This window comes from Octopus sinensis, linkage group LG19, assembly GCF_006345805.1.
Source record: "Octopus sinensis linkage group LG19, ASM634580v1, whole genome shotgun sequence".
NCBI classification, from domain to species: domain Eukaryota; kingdom Metazoa; phylum Mollusca; class Cephalopoda; order Octopoda; family Octopodidae; genus Octopus; species Octopus sinensis.
Window position 1 is genome coordinate 30,578,297 of NC_043015.1, and position 19,087 is coordinate 30,597,383.

General features: G+C 41.1%; 1 protein-coding gene across 3 annotated transcripts in view; it reads left to right on the forward strand.

Moving 5' to 3' along the window:
• The window catches only part of LOC115222255 (sodium leak channel non-selective protein-like), a 114,726-nt gene that overhangs the window by 75,307 nt on the left and 20,332 nt on the right, over nucleotides 1–19,087 (forward strand). For all 3 annotated transcript variants that reach the window (XM_036511248.1, XM_036511246.1, XM_036511247.1), the window contains 10 exons: nucleotides 2,124–2,222; nucleotides 3,294–3,455; nucleotides 4,952–5,131; nucleotides 6,175–6,295; nucleotides 6,673–6,804; nucleotides 8,172–8,339; nucleotides 10,226–10,330; nucleotides 10,641–10,747; nucleotides 12,440–12,560; nucleotides 18,820–18,918. In XM_036511248.1, coding sequence (XP_036367141.1) covers nucleotides 2,124–2,222; nucleotides 3,294–3,455; nucleotides 4,952–5,131; nucleotides 6,175–6,295; nucleotides 6,673–6,804; nucleotides 8,172–8,339; nucleotides 10,226–10,330; nucleotides 10,641–10,747; nucleotides 12,440–12,560; nucleotides 18,820–18,918 — 1,294 coding nt within the window. The remainder of the gene's footprint in view (nucleotides 1–2,123; nucleotides 2,223–3,293; nucleotides 3,456–4,951; nucleotides 5,132–6,174; nucleotides 6,296–6,672; nucleotides 6,805–8,171; nucleotides 8,340–10,225; nucleotides 10,331–10,640; nucleotides 10,748–12,439; nucleotides 12,561–18,819; nucleotides 18,919–19,087) is intronic.

Genomic DNA, 19,087 nt, shown 5'->3' on the forward strand with positions numbered 1-19,087 from the left:
ATTCTGTTTGCTGCTAACATCCTTATAACTAAAACATCCTTTTATTTATATTTTTCCATATTTATTCCACCTCAGTCTAATTAATCTCACTAACCTTGTTATATTACATTATATTAATTAACAGCCGTTACTTCTTTTGATATTTACTTCCCAAGCACCAGACAGCACTGCATCCTCTCTCTGCACTGCAATTAGATGACGACTCTTCAGTGATGATATTTTCACATAAATTTCTACATATTTTGACTTTCTGGCATTTTTTTCTTATATATTAAAAAAAAAAAAGTAACTGTTTTTGATTTTCCATGTTTTTATATTTTCTCTTGTTGCTGTTTTAATTTGGCAAATACATGTTCTAAGATAAATACTCTTACTAAGTCCTTGCCCAGTGTAACTGTGCTGAGTTTGAGCACAAATGTGCAAACATGTGGCTGTATTTCATTAATGTATAGTCCTCTACAAAATACATGTTCTAAGATAAACAACTTTTACTAAGTTGATGTTTCACGTGTTAATATGGCTTCAAGTAAAAACCTCTTGGTCTGTGAAGGTGATGAATCATCATCATCATCTTAAAAAAGCATTTGGGCTTAATCATAAATTGTTAGTTTCCTCTGTATTTGTCATGTGTGTGACTATTCACTAACAACATGTTCTGTTTGCCCACCTAACAGATAATTGTAAAGGATTTATTGTGGTTCGTTAAAACTGTGTGCATGTTTAGTCACCATATTTCACCAGTAGTTTCCAGACATCTCTGGATGATGTACTAATATAGATTTTTGTATAGCTACCATAGTATATATATACTAGAGTTAGAACCTAGGGCTTGCAAATAGTCAAACTCTGCTTGACTGTACAATGGTATACCCCGCCATTATAGCAGATACCTCATCAGATTCTGGTAAGAGATCCTGCATTTCCCAGTAAGTGAAGAGATCCACCCCATTACAACCTTGTTTGGTGAGACTGAACAAAAAGTATTCAAATAATTGTTGCTGCAAAATGCAAACTCCTGTACAGAACATGTAAAATGAACTTGCTTTATTTTACTGAGAGGGACAAAACACTGGTAACTATTGCATATCTGATAAACCTGTGACTCTACATGACCTCCCATGTAGAACAAATGAAAGACAGGAGTACTATTTTATGTGTCTCAGCATCATCAAAAACGTTTACTCTGCACACTAAGCCTGAAAAAATTGGCTGGGTGGTCTTATTTGGAATGCTTTTGGTGATAGATCTGCTCACTTAAGGCTGAATTGGAGGTGTTCAACAAAAACTATAACAACTCATGTAACAATGATTCTATTTCGTAGATTAAATTATCATCTATTCTGTTGTATCTTTCTGCTTTTATTATCTCTCTTTATATATATATGGAGGCGCAATGGCCCAGTGGTTAGGGCATCGGACTCGCGGTTTTGATTCCCAGATGGGGCATTGTGAGTGTTTATTGAGTGAAAACACTTAAAGCTCCATGAGGCTCTGGCAGGGAGTTGGTGGCGATCCCTGCTGTACTCTTTCACCACAACTTTCTCTCACTCTTTCTTCTGTTGGCCAGCGGGGTGGTGTCATTTGAAGACTAAAGCAATGTGAAGCGCATTGTGACCAGCGATGTGTAGCAACATTTGATAGCCTGGTTGGTCATGTGATATATATATATATATATATATATATATAATATTGCAACAAGAGGTGACTAAAAGGGTAGAATATGAGACTAGATAATTATTTACAGTGTCTAATTTAGGTGACCAGCTTTACTTTTTTTATACTTCAGGGATTGCTTTTTGTCCTACTAAAGTTTATAAAGTTAGGTACAAGTAATATACCGAAAGTAATTCTATGTATTATATTGTTTGGCTGCTTAATATTAGCCTTGTACAAGTATAAAGGAACCTGATTTACAGCTTCATGGCTTCACTCCAATAAAAATATAAATATATGAAGCACTAAATAATTGGTTTTCTAATGAGAAAGACACTTAAGACACTAAAAAAATAGGTAGAGCTTGTTTTTTGCTTTGTTTTCTCTGACTAATCTTTTTTAATACCTTTTAATAAAATTGTTTTGTAGTTTCACATGAATAATAAATCTGTTCTGTTTGTTTTGACCAGGGATTCAAACCAGCAGCGTATCATGTCAGGAGATTCCACTCAAATGATTTGGTCAAAATCTCTTCTCTCACAACAACATCAGATCCGACTGGATCGCAGGTTAGTCCAACAATTATTGCTGCTCACTCAAAGATTTGATACACCAAATTACCACAAGCTCTTAATAGTTGCATAGTCCAGTAGTCAAATGAGTCAACTGGATAAAACAGTAAAGCCGATGCTTCTCACATGAAGACTAATGAACGTGCATTGCTCCCCTATTAATCAACAGAACAGAGAAATATTTCAGGTGATGTTTCTTGTTTGCAAGGTTGAACAGTAAATGTTCCTCACAGCCATGTGCCCATATATCTGATTTATAGTCTGATTCGCTCATACCATTAATTGATGTGGCATGGTTGAGTACTTACAAAGTTCACTCTGTAATCACAAGATCCCAAGTTCAATCCTATTCTGCAGCATCTTTGTCTAGTGTCAGTTCTGTCCCTAGGTAAATAGAAACTTGTAGGAAGCCCATTAGATGAACTGCATCTATAATTCAGAAAGCCCAGCCACGTCACATGCTGTGTCATGCTGGGTTTTCCTGAGATTACATTAAGATTTATATGCATCTGTGGAATACTCAGACATTTCATTCATCAATTCAAAGAATAGGTCGTTCAGTTGACCGAGCAGCTGTCTACACTGGCTCAAGAATGAAATTTGCTTAGGGAGTTCAAACCCAGGTCCAAAATTTTTTACAAACAAGGTTTTATTGGTTTTTTTTCTTTTGTATTTGTTCTTTGTTCTTTGAGAAGAAACCCAGCTTCAAGCTATCTTTTATAGATTGCTTTTTATGCAATTTTCTAAACCTGAGAAAAGTAGGAATGCAAATTCTGATTTTGCACCCACCAAAAATTTTAGGAGGTGCGCTTGCACCCCCTGCACTCCCTGTTCCCAGGTCCATGGCTATATAGTCATTTTGAAATAATCGATAGATCAACAGATGATCTGCGGCTCATACCATCCCATCCATCACTGCCTCTTCACCTCCATGCTAACTTAGAAAGAAAGATGAATGTAAAAAACAAAATACAATCGGTCCCGTCATGCAATGTCAAGCCTCATATGACTTGATAACTTGAGTATTTCATACATGTTAACTGGACGTATATTGTATTGTTATTACAGGAGTTTCCGTGCTGGATCCCGTCCCAGTAGTCTGAAGATGAAATCTTCCACAATGAAAGAGAATGGTGACATTCATGGCGTAACACTGACTTCATCCCGTCGTACTGAAGATTTTGATATCAAAGTGTGGCAACAGAGAAAGCAACAAGCGGAATTCAAACGGTACGTATTGACAATGCTTTCATGTCTACTTTTTATCATACTTGCATGGGTCAAATGCAATTTGTTGAGGCAGATTTTTTTTCTTCAGTCAGATGCCCTTCCTGTCTCCAACCCTCGTCCATTTCCAAGCAAAGTAATATATTTCCCCATAGCTAGACATGTTTTTCACTGAAGTCTGGAAATGAACAAGCTTGTTTGTGTGACAATGATGCTCATTTACAATCATCATGTGATGTCAAGATAAGGATACACACACACACATGCATGCACACATATGTATTTATATGTACCATGGTCTTCTTTCTGTTTCTGTCTCTCAAATCCACTCTGTGCTTTGGTCAGCCCAGGGCTATAGTAGAAGACACTTGCCTAAGGTGTCTTCACTTACTAAAAGTAAGTAGCATGCAGAGATCCTCTACAAGAACCTTCTCTGATCCCCCACTGCTCAGAGTTTAATCCCTTGTCCCCAGACATGAAACTGATATCTCTCCTTTCACGAAGTCCATAGTCCTGTAAGCTGCACAGTAACCACAATAGTGTAGGTGACATGAATAAAGCACCCAGTACACCTAAAGTGGTTGGCATTAAGAAGTGCATCCAGTCATAGAAACAACACAAAAGCAGGGATTGGTGCACAATGCAGTCCTTGAACTCATTGGATCCTGTCAAACTGTCCAACCCATACCAGCATAGAACATGGACGTTAAATGATGATGATTATTTCACACTCTGTGTTTTTGTTTTTATTTTCTTAGTAATTGTACACTTAACATAGGTGCAGGCATGGCTGTGTGGTTAAGAAACTTGTTTTGCAACCACATGGTTTCAGATTCAGTCCCACTGCATAGCACTGCCTTCTACTACAACCCCAGTAGTCAAATGCCTTGTTAGTGAATTTGGTAGATGGATACTATGTGCAAACTCTTTAAGCATTGGTATGGTGGCTGGTGCCACGTAAAAAGCACTGGTACATTTTGTGGAGGCCATTAAGAAGGGCATCCAGCTGTAGAAACCAAGCCTAAACAGACTATGGAACCTAATACTGCCTCTGGCCTTGCCTGTTCCTGTCAAGGTGTTCCACCCATGCCAGCATGGAAAACGGACATTAAATGTTGATGATGATGATATGTGTTTGTTCCCCTCTGTCCCTTGACAGCTAGTATTGGTTTATTTACATCTGCCATAACTTAGTGGTTCAGCAAAGTGAATAAGTACCAGTCAGTTTGTTGGACTAAACCCCTGCCCTACTGCAGTCCAATGACTGAAGCAAATTAAAGATACTTCTTTCCTCCTGATTTCAGTCTTTCTAATGATTTCATATTTCTTCCTTTTTTTATAGTAATCCATTTTGTTCTTCTCCTGTCCCTTTTTCTGTTGCTTTCCCCTCAGATTTTCTTTCATTTATATTTGCTAAATTTTAATCATTCATTTTAAAAAAGTTTTAAATGAGAAATTTTACATTTTGCATAGTATTTTCTCCCCTTTTGTCACTGTAGGAGCCAACAGGAAGAAGAACTGCGAGAGAATCATCCTTACTTTGATACTCCACTCTTTGCAGTTGGTCGAGAATCAAGGTTCCGCAGGTTCTGCCAAATGGTCGTCAATGCTAGATACAAATACATGTTAAAAGATCCTGTTACTGGCAAAGAAATAATCAGCAGATCTAAACGTCTACAGTAAGTGTTTCCCTGCTCTTCTTATTAAGCCTAGACCAGTTGGTCTCAAGTAAGTTGTTATTCTGTAACAGTTAGACAATTGTAATTGGTAAAGATCCCAATTGCATCTTGGGATTGCATCTTGAAAGTTACCCTCCGAGGCACAAATCCAGGCAAGGTTATTTTTTTATGGAAGACCAGCAGCTGCCTATGCATACCAGTCTCCCATCTTCGTGCCACCGATGTCATCCAAGCGAAAGGCAAAACCCAATACAGCTTGGTGCCAATGATGTCACAACTCATTTCTACAAATGAGTGAACTGGAGTAACATGAAATAAAGTGTTTTGTTCAAGAACACAACACACAACCCAGTGTGGGTTCAAACTCAATCCCTCATGATTGTAAGTCCAATGTTCTAATCACTGAGCCATGCAACTTTACATGCGACAATTGTATTGGCCATCATATTCACACATACATACACATATATATATATACATATGTGTTTGCATGTATGTATGTCTAATGCCTGTAGTTACTGCCATACCATACTATCAGCTATCACTTCTCCATATTGATGTCCATTACTCTCACCATCACCTATTTCTATTGCCATTCAATCTCTTTCCCTCTCTTGCAGTGAATACGTACCTGCCACTACTGCATCTCTTCCATTGCTCCCCCACCGCTATCAATATATTAACCCTTTAGCATTCAGATTACTCTGTCAAATGTAATGCTTATTCATTCACATTGCTTTTAATTAATTATGCGTTATCTCGTAGCTTTGAGATTTCAATGGTGTGATCGTTTATTTTTAGAATGACATTGTAAGATAGATGTGGGAGGCCAGATCTGGATAGGATGAACATAAAGCAGGTAGAATATTTGGACTTGATATGGCCAGTTTAAATGCTACAGAGTTGAACCTCATTCTCCTTATCCAGTTAAGGACAGAATTAAAAAGCCATGCACACTTCAAATAAATAAACAAATAGAAAGAACTGATAAAATGAAATGTTTCTCCTGCTTAAAGATGATGTTTTTATGTTTCTTCCCACAGTAAACTACTTGGTCTTGTCACTTACCTTGATTGGATGATGATTATTGTCACAGTATTGTCTTGTATTTCAATGATTCTTGAGACTCCAAATTACCGAGTGGAGAATGAGCCAAAACTTCAGGTAAACTACTCACTACTCTCTCTTTTTTTACTCATCTATCTATGTACATTTGATGTGTGAGAGAGAGAGAGAGAAAGAGTGTAAATGAGTAAGAGAGTGTGTGTGTGAATGAGTGAGAGAGAGAAAGTGTGTGCATGTGTGGTCTTTCTCATCATAATTCTTTATCGATTTCATGCATTTTTGTTCTTTCTCACTCTCTTTATTTCATTCCTCTTTGCTTCTTTCATTCTCTTTCTCTTTATTTCCCACTTTCTCTTTGCTTCTCACTCTCTATTTTATAATTTCTTCTTACCACGCTCTCCTTGTTCTATATTCTCTCTCTCCCTCTCTCATATTTAATGCATCACTTTCCTAATTCTTGTTCCTCTCTATTCCAGTTTGCTGAATATATATTTGTCATGTGTATGAGTATTGAAATGCTGCTGAAGATTTTAGCATCTGGCTTTTTCTTCACTCCAAAAGCTGTTGTCAGAGATTTTAGTGGTGTTTTAGACCTTTTTATATACACTGTAAGTATCCAATTGCCTCTGCTACCAACCAGTTTTGCTTTGTTGTACATTGTGGGATTTTATCACATGGGAGTTGTAAATATTCATACCACTGCTTACTAGAAAAATGACCACTGAATCTAGCTTCGATTTACAACCACAGTAGCAATGAACTACTACATGGGTTGGATGGTTCGACCGGGGTCTGGGAAGCCAGGAGGCTGTACCAGGCTCCAGCCTCCTCTGGCCCCTGTGTAAAAAGCACCCACTACACTCACGGAGTGGTTGGCTGTAGAAACACTGCCAGATCAGACTGGAGCCTGGTGCAGGCTCCTGGCTTCCCAGACCCCAGTCGAACATACAAAGCGTTGATGTATCCGTTCCAGCTTTCAGCACTGAGTTCAAGTCTCACCAAGGTTAACTTTATTTTTCATCTTTTTGGGGTTGATGAAATAAAGTACCATTCCAAAGTGGTGTCTTTGAGCAAGGACACCTCAGTCCACATTGCTTCAGTTTACTCAGGTGAAAATGAGTGTGCCAGCTGGTGCAACCCTTTCTACCTCCAACTGTCAGGTCTTCAATGTCACTGTGTACCTGTTGTCTACTCACGACTACTCAGGTGAGAATGTTAATATTCTGCACTCAAATGAGTTAAGGTCAATGTCATTTTCCTGTCAACAAATTGTCCAATAGTTCAGTACTTTTGAAGGTATGCAGAATGCAAAAACTTTCCTTGCTTTGAAAGAATAGGTGAGGGTTAATGATTTCAGGAGTAGCATAAAAAAGAAAAATCTGCCATAAAACCAAACTCCGTCCGGGTTGCGGATCCGTGGAATAAGCTGCCGGACGAGATAGTGAAGATGCCGACGACCGCTCGGTTCAAAGTCTCTCTTGACCAGAAATGGCCTGAACTCTTTGCATGAACACCCTCCCTGTACTTAACTCCATGTCCCCCTACATGGCCTTGCTTTTTTGCTTTTTGAGCCAAAAAATTAACTTAACTTAAATGAACAAATAAACTACTCAATATGTAAACAGATAGCCTCGCCTGGCCCCCGTGCCGGTGACACGTAAAAGCACCATCCGTTTCGTGGCCGTTTGCCAGCTCTGTCTGGCACCTGTGCGGGTGGCACGTAAAAAGCACCCACTACACTCACGGAGTGGTTGGCGTTAGGAAGGGCATCCAGCCGTAGAAACACTGCCAGATCTGACTGGGCCTGATGAAGCCTTCCAGCTTCACAGACCCCAGTTGAACCGTCCAACCCATGCTAGCATGGAGAACGGACGCTAAATGATGATAATAACCAATATCTTTTGTTATATTACTTTTTTGTTCCTCTTCAGAAGGCTTGTTTTATCCATAATATCTACTTTTTTTTTTTTTGCAGACAAGTTTATTATTTCTAATTTGGATGCCAAAAAATGTTCAAGCCCAGTCCGGTGCTCAAGTTCTCATGATCCTCCGGTGCCTACGTCCTCTTCGAATTTTTAATTTAGTCCCTCACATGAGAAAAGTTGTTTATGAATTAGTACGGGGCTTTAAAGAAATTCTCATGGTATAGTTTCTTCTCTATTTTTTTTTCTCTTCTTTTTGACATGTTTTTATAAAATTGTTATTCTGATTTCATTGGTGACCCAAGATCTGGTTTGATGAACAGTTAAATCATGACAAACCAAGTTTACAACCAGAGTCCATTAGTCCTCTTAGTCTACAACTCTGCTGTTAGACTCTGGCTCTGGTTCTACTTATAGCCAGTGTCCGATATTTGGTGCTTGTGTGTGTTTGTACCATGGTCTATTTCATTAGGACATATACCTATTTCTTTACCACCCACAAGGGGCTAAACACAGTGGGGACAAACAAGGACACACAAACGAATTAAGTCGATTACATTGACTCCAGTGTGTAACTGGTACTTAATATGTTGACCCCGAAAGGATGAAAGGCAAAGTTGACCTCGGCAGAATTTGAACTCAGAACGTAACAGCAGACAAAATATTGCTAAGCATTTCGCCCAGCATGCTAACGTTTCTGCCAGCTTGCCGCCTTATCATTAGGGCATATACCACCAAATGGACAGCTTGCTTCTTCAACCATGAGGATCAAAGCCTTTAACATGACTTCTAGTCAAGACAAGAGCTGAGTATAAACATTGAAGAGATGATGAAACAATCGTTGTCGCTGCATTATCTCAAGATGATTAATCACAGAATACTGAACCCTCTCAAAAGAAACTACAAAAGATTGCAATAAGTAGCATAAAAAAAATACTGGAGAAGATCCATCTAACCCATGCAGTGTGTATGTGAAGGCAATAATCAGTCAAATCAGTGAAAACTTGGAGAGATATTGTTACTTTGTAGATTAAATATATTTCACTTTTTATTGGACATATATTACACCTGTCACCTGAGACTCTACCTGGAATATTAGTCATTATGACATTAGTAGAACTCATGTTAAAACAACATGCACCTCTTCAGTATTTATACCCAAATCAGTTTTTACTAATACTGACCATCATCAGCAAACCAGTTCTGGGAAATGTCCTGATTAATATGATATACAGGATGGGCCGAAAGTCACGCACTATAGCATTTGACATTTGCATTTATTATTACATAATTATTATTGTTGTTATTATTATTATTATTATTAATAAGGCAGCGAGCTAGCAGAATCGTTAGCACACCAGGCAAAATGCTTGGTGGTATTTCATCTGCCACTATATTCTGAATTCAAATTCCACCGAGGTTGACTTTGCTTTTTTATCCTTTCGGGGTTGATAAATTAAGTAACAGTGACTAGTCTCCTCCTAAAAAATTCCAGGCCTTGTGCCTTTAGTAGAAAGGATTATTATTATTTATATTACACTGTTATTATTATTCATTTTTGGCAGCAAGCTGGCAGAATTATTAGCACATCAGGCAAAATGTTTAATGGTATTTCATCCAAAGGCGGCGAACTGACAGAAACGTTAGCATGCCGGGCGAAATGCGTAGCCGTATTTCGTCTGCCATTACGTTCTGAGTTCAAATTCCGCCGAGGTCAACTTTGCCTTTCATCCTTTCGGGGTCGATAAATTAAGTACCAGTTACGCACTGGGGTCGATGTAATCGACTTAATCCGTTTGCTTGTCCTCTCTGTGTTTAACCCCTTGTGGGTAGTAAAGAAATAGGTATTTCATCCATGTTTACATTCTGAGTTCAAATTCTGCCAAGGTTGACTTCATCTTCCATCCTTTCAGGGTTGATAAAATATGTACAAGTGAGTACTGGGATCGATGTAATTGACTTACTACGCCCTCCCCCAGGTTGCTGGCCTTATGCCAAAATTTGACACCATTAGTAGTAGTAGTAGTAGTTGTTGTATACAGACTGAAAACTACACCAGTGTCTTAATTATATAATTATCATCCTCCTCATTTGTCTTTTTATTCAGGTATCTATACTTCTGATTCTACTAATGTTTGTATTTGCAACATTTGGTGTCCATCTGTATGGAGGTCGTTTGGCACGTTGCAATGATCCAAATATCACAAAAAGAGTAAGTTGACCCTTTTTTCTTTTTTTTTTTTTGCTTCTCCATTTAAATTATAACTCATTAATTCACAACTTGTATATCCATAACCATGCCTGAAAAATCTATATGCAAAGACAAAATGCTGTTTTCAGAATAACTTACAAAACGTTGATTCTTCAACCAGCCAACCTACACTCCAACCAGCCAACCTACACTCCAACCACACTCATCAGTAATACACCTCTTTCATTCCTATCTTCTTCATTCCTTATGACTTTGAATAAATAAATCTAGTCATTTTATTGACCATCTCTTTACATCTTTTGTCCAACAGGACGATTGTAAAGGTGTATTTATGACCCAAGTCTATGTTACTAAAATGAAAATCCTTGAAGATAATGATAACTCAACAAGACCAGGTTACTTTGTGCCAAGAGTATGGTAAGTATGCAGACTTTGGACATTTATTTTATTGGTTTCTTATATCCAATTCTTTATCTCGTGTCATAAGCTGCCTCATCTGAGTTTTCTTTTTAACACTTTAGCATTCAATTTACTGTCAAATATAATGCTTACTTATTCATATTGCTTTGAATTAATTATGCATTATCTTGTAGCTTTGAGATTTTGACGATCATCATCATCATCATCATTTAGCGTCCGCTTTCCATGCTAGCATGGGTTGGACAGGTCAACTGGGGTCTGTGAAGCTGGAAGGCTTCGTCAGGCCCAGTCAGATATGGCAGTTTTCTACGGCTGGATGCCCTTCCTAATGCCAACCACTCCGTGAGTGTAGTGGGTGTTTTTTACGTGCCACCTGCACAGGTGCCAGACAGAGCTGGCAAACGGCCACGAAAGGATGGTGCTTTTACATGCCACCGACACGGGGCCAGACAGAGCTGGCAAACGGCCACGAACGGATGGTGCTTTTACGTGTCACCGGCACGGGGCCAGGCGATGCTGGCAACGGACACGAACTGATGGTGCTTTTACGTGCCACCGACATGGGGCCAGACAGAGCTGGCAAACGGCCACGAACGGACGGTGCTTTTACATGATATTGTAGGCTAGGTGTGAGAGGCTGGATGTAGCTAGTTTGAACATTAAACAAGGTAGAATATTTGGGCCAGATGTGGCTGGTTTAAATGTTGGTTTGTCTTTCTCGCTGTAACTTAGCAGTTCAGCTAAAGACCGGATCAATAAGTACCAGTCTTGAAAATAAGTAATAGGGTCAATTTGCCTGACTAAACCTTTCCGGGCAGTGCCCCAACATGGACGCAGTCCAATAATAGAAACGTGGAGGCGCATGGCTTAGTGGTTAAGGTGTTGAACTCATGATCGTAAGGCTGTGGTTTCGATTCCTGGACCAGGCAATGCGTTGTGTTCTTGAGCAAGACACTTCATTTCACGTTGCTCCAGTCCACTCAGCTGGCAAAAGTGAGTAATCCTGCAATGGTCTGGTGTCCCGTCCAGGTGGGGAATTTCTATGCCACTGAAACCAGTCAACCGGCCCTTATGAGCCTGACATGGCTCAAAAAGGAATATTTATTTTATAATAATAGAAACAAATAGGCGCAGGAGTGGCTGTGTGGTAAGTAGCTTGCTAACCAACCACATGGTTCCGGGTTCAGTCCCACTGCGTGGCATCTTGGGCAAGTGTCTTCTGCTATAGCCCCGGGCCGACCAATGCCTTGTGAGTGGATTTGGTAGATGGAAACTGAAAGAAGCCTGTCGTATATATATATATATATATATATGTATGTGTGTGTTTGTGTGTCTGTGTTTGTCCCCCTAGCATTGCTTGACAACCGATGCTGGTGTGTTTACGTCCCTGTCACTTAGCGGTTCGGCAAAAAGAGACCGATAGAATAAGTACTGGGCTTACAAAGAATAAGTCCCGGGGTCGATTTGCTCGACTAAAGGCGGTGCTCCAGCATGGCCGCAGTCAAATGACTGAAACAAGTAAAAGAGTAAAGAGTAAATAAAAGATTTCCTCTATGTGTGTGTTTTATTGATTGATAAGAGGTCTGTAACAACGGTGTCCTTGCATGGCCTTGCCTATAAGCAGCTAGAGCAGATTGAAGAATGGATTGTCATTCCTAATGTTTATATTTCCCTTTTTTCATTGTTTAGGGCGAATCCACGAAATTTCAACTTTGATAATATTGGCAATGCAATGCTAGCACTATTTGAAGTTCTGTCTCTTGAGGGATGGTTAGAAATTCGAGACGTCATTGTGGAACAAGTAGGCTGGGTGAGTTCGACATTAACGTTTCTATCCTATCCTTTGTTCATTTTTATTTGTTTATTTGCATCATTATCTCTCTCGCTCTCTCTCTCTCTCTCTCTCTATATATATATATATAATATATATATATATATATATTTGTTTTATTTATATTTCCTGAGCGCCATACTAATACAATGTTCGTTTGTTTTCCACCTGCCTTCGTCTTTTGTTTATTTTCATAAAGCTTCCCGTTATATATATATATATATACATATACATACACATATATATATACATACACATATATATATATACACACATATTGATTGATTGATTCTAGTTTCAGCTCACGAGCTGTGGCCATGCTGGGGCACCGCCATTTGGTGTTGCTACATGGTTTTACTTCACGAATGCTTTTTAGCAACTGCCATTTGGTGCATGAGAGAGTTCGATGCAGCTGCCCTCATCTGCACCTCCTGCCGTGAAGTTGGTTCATCTGGGATACCTGACAAGAAGAGATCCAGTTTTATTTTAAAGACATCTGCATCCACCCCATGCAGGTCTCTTAGGTTCTTCGGGAGGATATTGATATTGAAGAGCTGTGGGCCTCGGAAGCCCAGGCTATCACAGTATCTTGTCCTACATCTTGATGGCAAATTTGGAGTCCTAGGCACCAGGCAGTGGCGCCCAGTTCTGGCATTTGTGTAACTCTCGATGCCAAAGTTTGGGACAAGTCCTTCCAGGATCTTCCAGATGTATATTATGGCATATCTTTTTCGCCTACGCTCCAAGGAATAGAGTTTTAATGTCTTAAGTCTTTCCCAGTAGCTTATATTCTGCACAGAGGCTATCTTCTTCGTGTAGCTACGTTGGATCGCCTCAAGTTCTGTGATCAACTTGACACTGGATGGTGACCATAGCTGAGAGCAATAGTCAGAGTGGCTTAGGACAAGTGTCCTCCAGAGGACCATCATGGTTTCTTGTTCTCTTGTTCTAAAGGCTCTGAGAATCCATCCGGCCAGTCGTCTACATTTCATTGCCAATTTAGCAACATGTACACGAAAGGTTGCGTCATCACTCATGTAAATACCCAGGTCACGCACTGATTGTGCCTCTGGGATTGCAATTCCTCCGGGTCCAGTGTATTCATTGGGTATTGCATTTAGTTTTGCATGCTGATAGCATAAAGCTTGAAACTTTTCAGCATTGAACTGCATGCTATTCTTTTCAGCCCACTTGTATATTTTGTCCAGCTCACATTGCAGGCGTTTAGTGTCCTCAGGGTTCTGTATTGCCTGTGAAACTTTTGTATCATCTGCATAACTTGTGATCGTGGCTCTCTGCGTGGCTGAGGGCATGTCTGAGAGGGCCATTATGAACAGTAGTGGTCCCAAAACAGTGCCCTGCGGAACACCGTTCACTATTTGCGTGTTAATGGAAGTGGCCCCATTGGCTACTACCACCTGACTTCTATCTTTCAGAAAGTCATGAAGCCATTCTCCCAGTTTTCCAACTATGCTAAGATCACGCAGTTTGTGACATAGCATTCCATGATCGACTTTATCAAAGGCCTTTGCAAAGTCGAGATATATCACTTCCACATTTGAGTGGATGGGCAGTCGTTTCAGCACTCAGTCATAGTGTTGTAGGAGCTGAGTTAAGCAGCTTCTTCCTGGTCGGAAACCATGTTGGGTGTCAGGCAGCAAGTCATTTTCTTCAAGGAAGGTGATCAGTTTCCTTCTGACTATTCGTTCCATGACCTTGCTGATGTGTGAGGTCAGAGAGATAGGTCTGTAGTTCTTGGCCTCCGCTCTGCTACCTCCTTTATGAATAGGGCATATTTTACCTTCCTTCAGTTTTCTTGAAAGTTTGCCAGCTGCAAGGAAGCTCTGAAAGAGGAACTGCAGTGGTCTTGCTAGGACTCTCTTACATACTTTTAGGAGGATTGCCGGGAATCCATCGGGGCCAGTAGCTGAGTCTGTTTTCATTTCATCTATAGCCTTTATTACATCGTCTTCCTTTATATCGATGTAATCTATCGTCGCCGCCTCTGATTTTATATCTGCAGTGGTAAAGAAGTCAGTTGGATTGGTGATTTGGAAATGCCCAAGGGGTGGAGTGAAAACACTCTTGAATTGCTCATTCAGTATTTCACTTACCCTCATTGGTTTTCCTGTGAGTGTGCCATCCTTTTCAAGGAGTGGCCCTATCCTACAGTGCACCGTAGCTGTTTCTTTGGCATACCTGTAGAAAGCTCTGGGATTAGATTTTATGTTGTCTATAGCCCAGGCTTCTTTGTCTGCTCTTTCCTTTTCATGGGAGAGTTGCAGACATTTTTCAATTTCCAACAGTTTTATTTTCAGGCGGGACTTTTCACTGCTTTCAATTTGTTTGTTTAGGCGATTTGAAATTTTTGTATGCCGTCTCATTAAAATTTTCCTCTCTCTGGGGATTTTGTTCTTGTGTACAGTGGCCTTTCTCTCTGGGACACATTTGTAGCATATGGCTTGCATTACAGACATGAATTGTTGAAGTTTCACATCGATGTCTGACGAGGAGAGACATTCAGGCCAGTTTTGTTTGAGGATCTCTTTCTCAATTTCTGAGGGTTTCTTGTAGGCTGCATGTCCATGCTTTCCATTGGCCCGTACATGGTCAGCTCTACCATGTTGTGATCCGAGAGTAGTGTCGGTGTCACTTTCACATTATGGATGAGATCCATATTATTTGTGAAGCAGAGATCCAGTGTGTTACCTGCCCTGGTTTGTTGGAGTATTACTTGCTCCATGTACAGGGTGTTGATGAGGTTCAGGAGGGACCTCGCCTGTCCTCGTTCACATCTTGTCATTCCTGGGAGAGAAAGGCCCTCGGGCCATCTGACATTGGTTAGATTGAAGTCTCCCATAAGAAGTACACTTATGTGATGTTCTAATGTGATTAGAACTTCTATTTTTATAAGGTAGTCTTCAAACTTGCCTATATGGCTTGGGGCATCTAGAGGGCGATATGTAGCACACACAACTACATCAAGTTGCCTTATATGTACAATTAGTGTGTCACACACCGAGTTTGAGTATGAGAAAAGGACCTGGGGTGTGAGGTCCTCACGGATGTACATAGCAACTCCTCCATGACTCCTTTCTTTTCTGTCGGTCCGTAGTACAACATACTGTGGTATGTGTAATTCCGCATCTGCTATGTCCGGTTTCAGGTGCGTTTCCGTAAGTGCTATGCATAAGGCTTGATTGCATGCAACAAAGTCTCTCAAGAACGGGATTTTTGTCCTGTTACTGAGTGTTTGCAGTCCTCTGATGTTCAGTAGGAGCATCGAGGTGAGGTGTATGCTGTTGCCGGCGGTGTCCACCCTGGGTCTATTTGCTGTGGTGGTCTTGTATATTGTGGGTAGTGTCATCTGCGAGCTTGGGTTTGATGAAGCCAGGTTAGCTGCTGTACAATCTTTTGTGCCATGCACAAAAAAGATTCTTCTTCAGCAGCAGCCCTTTCAACAACATCATGTTGGCGGTTTGTGGCACGCATCACATCTGCATACCTCCGTTTTGGGGTAGGTGGTGCATGGTCCATCCCTTTTCCTTTTGTTAGTTTGTTTCTGATCTGTTTCGTGTCTCTGCGGAAGGATCACCGATGTGCAAAACGGCAGCCTGCACCTTCCTCTCCAAGTAGAACCTACACACCCGTGTGCGCTGTTTGTTTCCATCCTTTTTGGTATATGGGTAGTCAGTTTTACTTCTATTCTTGGCTGTTTCATTTTTTGGTTTATTTTGAGTTTTTCTGTATATTTTCTATATACACACATATATATATATACACATATATACATATATATATATATGCATATATAAATATATATGCATATATATATATATATATATATAAGTACATGAACACTCCGAACACACTTCCCCACTGGTGCTCCCCTATATTTCTACACCCCCCACCCACATAAAAAGCACCATCCGAACGTGGCCGATGCCAGCACAGCCCCGACTGGCTTCTGTGCAGGTGGCACATAAAAAGCACCAACCGACCGTGGCCGATGCCAGACCCACTACACCCGTGGAGTGGTTGGCGTTAGGAAGGGCATCCAGCTGTAGAAACACTGCCAGACCAGACTGGAGCCTGGGGCAGCCCCTGGCTCCCCAGACCCCGGTCGAACCGTCCAACCCATGCTAGCGCGGAAAACGGACGTTAAACGATGATGATGATGATGCATATATATATATATACATACATATATATTTATACATATATATATATTCTATCGGTCTCTTTTGCGAACATGTGACTGCGCATGCGCGAAAGTATGCGCATGCACAAACGTGTGAGTGTGCATGCGCGAGAGTGACAGCGCATGCGCAAAAGTATGCCTGCGCGTGCGCGAAATTATGAGTGCGCATGCGCGAACGTGTGACTGCATGTGAGGAATTATGGCTGCGAATGCGTGAAATTATGACTGCGCATGCCCATGTGTGAATGCGCATGCGCCAACGTCTGCCTGTGCATCCGCGAAATTTATAAGCGAAAGTATAAATGCGCGAACGTGTGATTGCGCATTCATAAAGTGTGATTGCGCAGGCATACTTTCACGCATGCGCAGTATCACGTTCGCGCATGCGCAGTGACACTCTTGCGCATGCGCAGTTATAATTTCGTGCAAGCGCATTTACACGTTCGCGCATACGCAGTCAGACGTTAGCGCATGCGCAGTCACACGTTTGCGCATCCGCACTCATACTTTCGCGCATGTGCAGTTACACGTTCGCGCATGCGCAGTAACACTTTTACGCATGCGCAGTCTCACGTTCGCGCATGCGCAGTATAACTTTTGTGCAGTCTCACGTTCGCGCATGCGCTGCCACACGTTCGCGCATGCGCAGTTACACGTTCGCGCATGCGAAGGAATACTTTTGCGCATGCGCAGTCTCAAGTTCGCGCATGCGCATTGACACGCTCGCGCATGCGTTGTCACACGTTCGCACATGCGCAGTCATACTTTCGCGCATGCGCAGTAACACTTTTGCACATGCGTAGTCTCACGTTCGGGCATGCGCATTCACACGCTCGCGCATGCGCTGTCACACTTTCGCGCGTGCGCATTCATACTTTAGCGCATGCGCAGTCATACTTTCGCGCATGCGCAGTAACACTTTTGCACATACGCAGTAACACTTTTGCGCATACGCAGTCATACTTTCGCGCATGCGCAGTTACACGTTCGCAGGAATACTTTTGCGCATGCGCAGTCTCAGGTTCGCGCCGGCGCATTCACACGCTCGCGCATGCGCTGTCACACGTTCGCGCATGCGCATTGACACGTTCGCGCATGCGCATTGACACGTTCGCGTATGCGCAGTCATACTTTCGCGCATGCGCATTCACACGCTCGCGCATGCGCCGTCACACGTTCGCGCATGCGCAGTCATACTTTTGCGCATGCGCAGTCACACTTTTGCGCATGCGGTCACACTTTCGCGCATGCGCATTCACACGCTCGCGCATGCGCCGTCACACGTTCGCGCATGCGCAGTCATACTTTCGCGCATGCGGTCACACTTTCGCGCATGCGCATTCACACGCTCGCGCATGCGCAGTCACACGTTCGCGCATGCGCAGTCATACTTTCGCGCATGCGCAGTCATACTTTCGCGCATGCGCATTCACACGTTCGCGCATGCGCAGTGAAACGGTAGCGCATGCGGAGCCTCACTTTCGCGCATGCGCAGTCATACTTTCGCGCATGCGTAGTCACACGTTCGCGCATTGCAAAAACTGTCCGATGAACGGCAACGGGAAACTCAGAGTAACAGGTTTTGTCGAACTTTCTGCTGCTTTTAAATAAAGCATATTACTCTACCACTGGTATTTGAGTACTCTTTTTTCCACCTTGTTTCACATTTATGTGTTTACTCTGGTATATATATATGTGTGTGTGTGTATGTATATGTATGTATATATATGTATACATATGTATGTATGGATATATATATATATATGTATGTATGTATGTGTATATATGTATGTGTATATATGTATGTATATATATGTATGTATATATATGTATGTATATATATATATATATGTGTGTGTGTGTGTATATATATATATATGTATTTGTGTATGTATATATTTTTAACAGTATGTTGCCTGAGTGAATCATAACACTAATATAAAATGTGATGTTGATTGTAATTTCTTTCTTCTTGTCCATGTGACTCCTAACATGACCATCCCTAATAAGGAATTTATTACGGCTTTCTTTCTACAGGTTCATGCCATTTACATTCATGTGTTTGTCTTCATTGGTTATATGATAGGACTTACACTCTTTGTTGGAGTAGTCATTGCTAACTATAGTGAAAACAAGGTGAGTAAACGTTCACACTGTCCACTGATTTCACCAGCTTACCTTCTCGTTTATTGTTCAACTAGCAGTATCACCCGGCGTTGCTCGGGTTTGTAAGGGAAATAACTATAAAGCATTTTTAGAGAGTTATAGCCAAAAAATAGCAAAAAAAATGGGAAAAAAATGATGG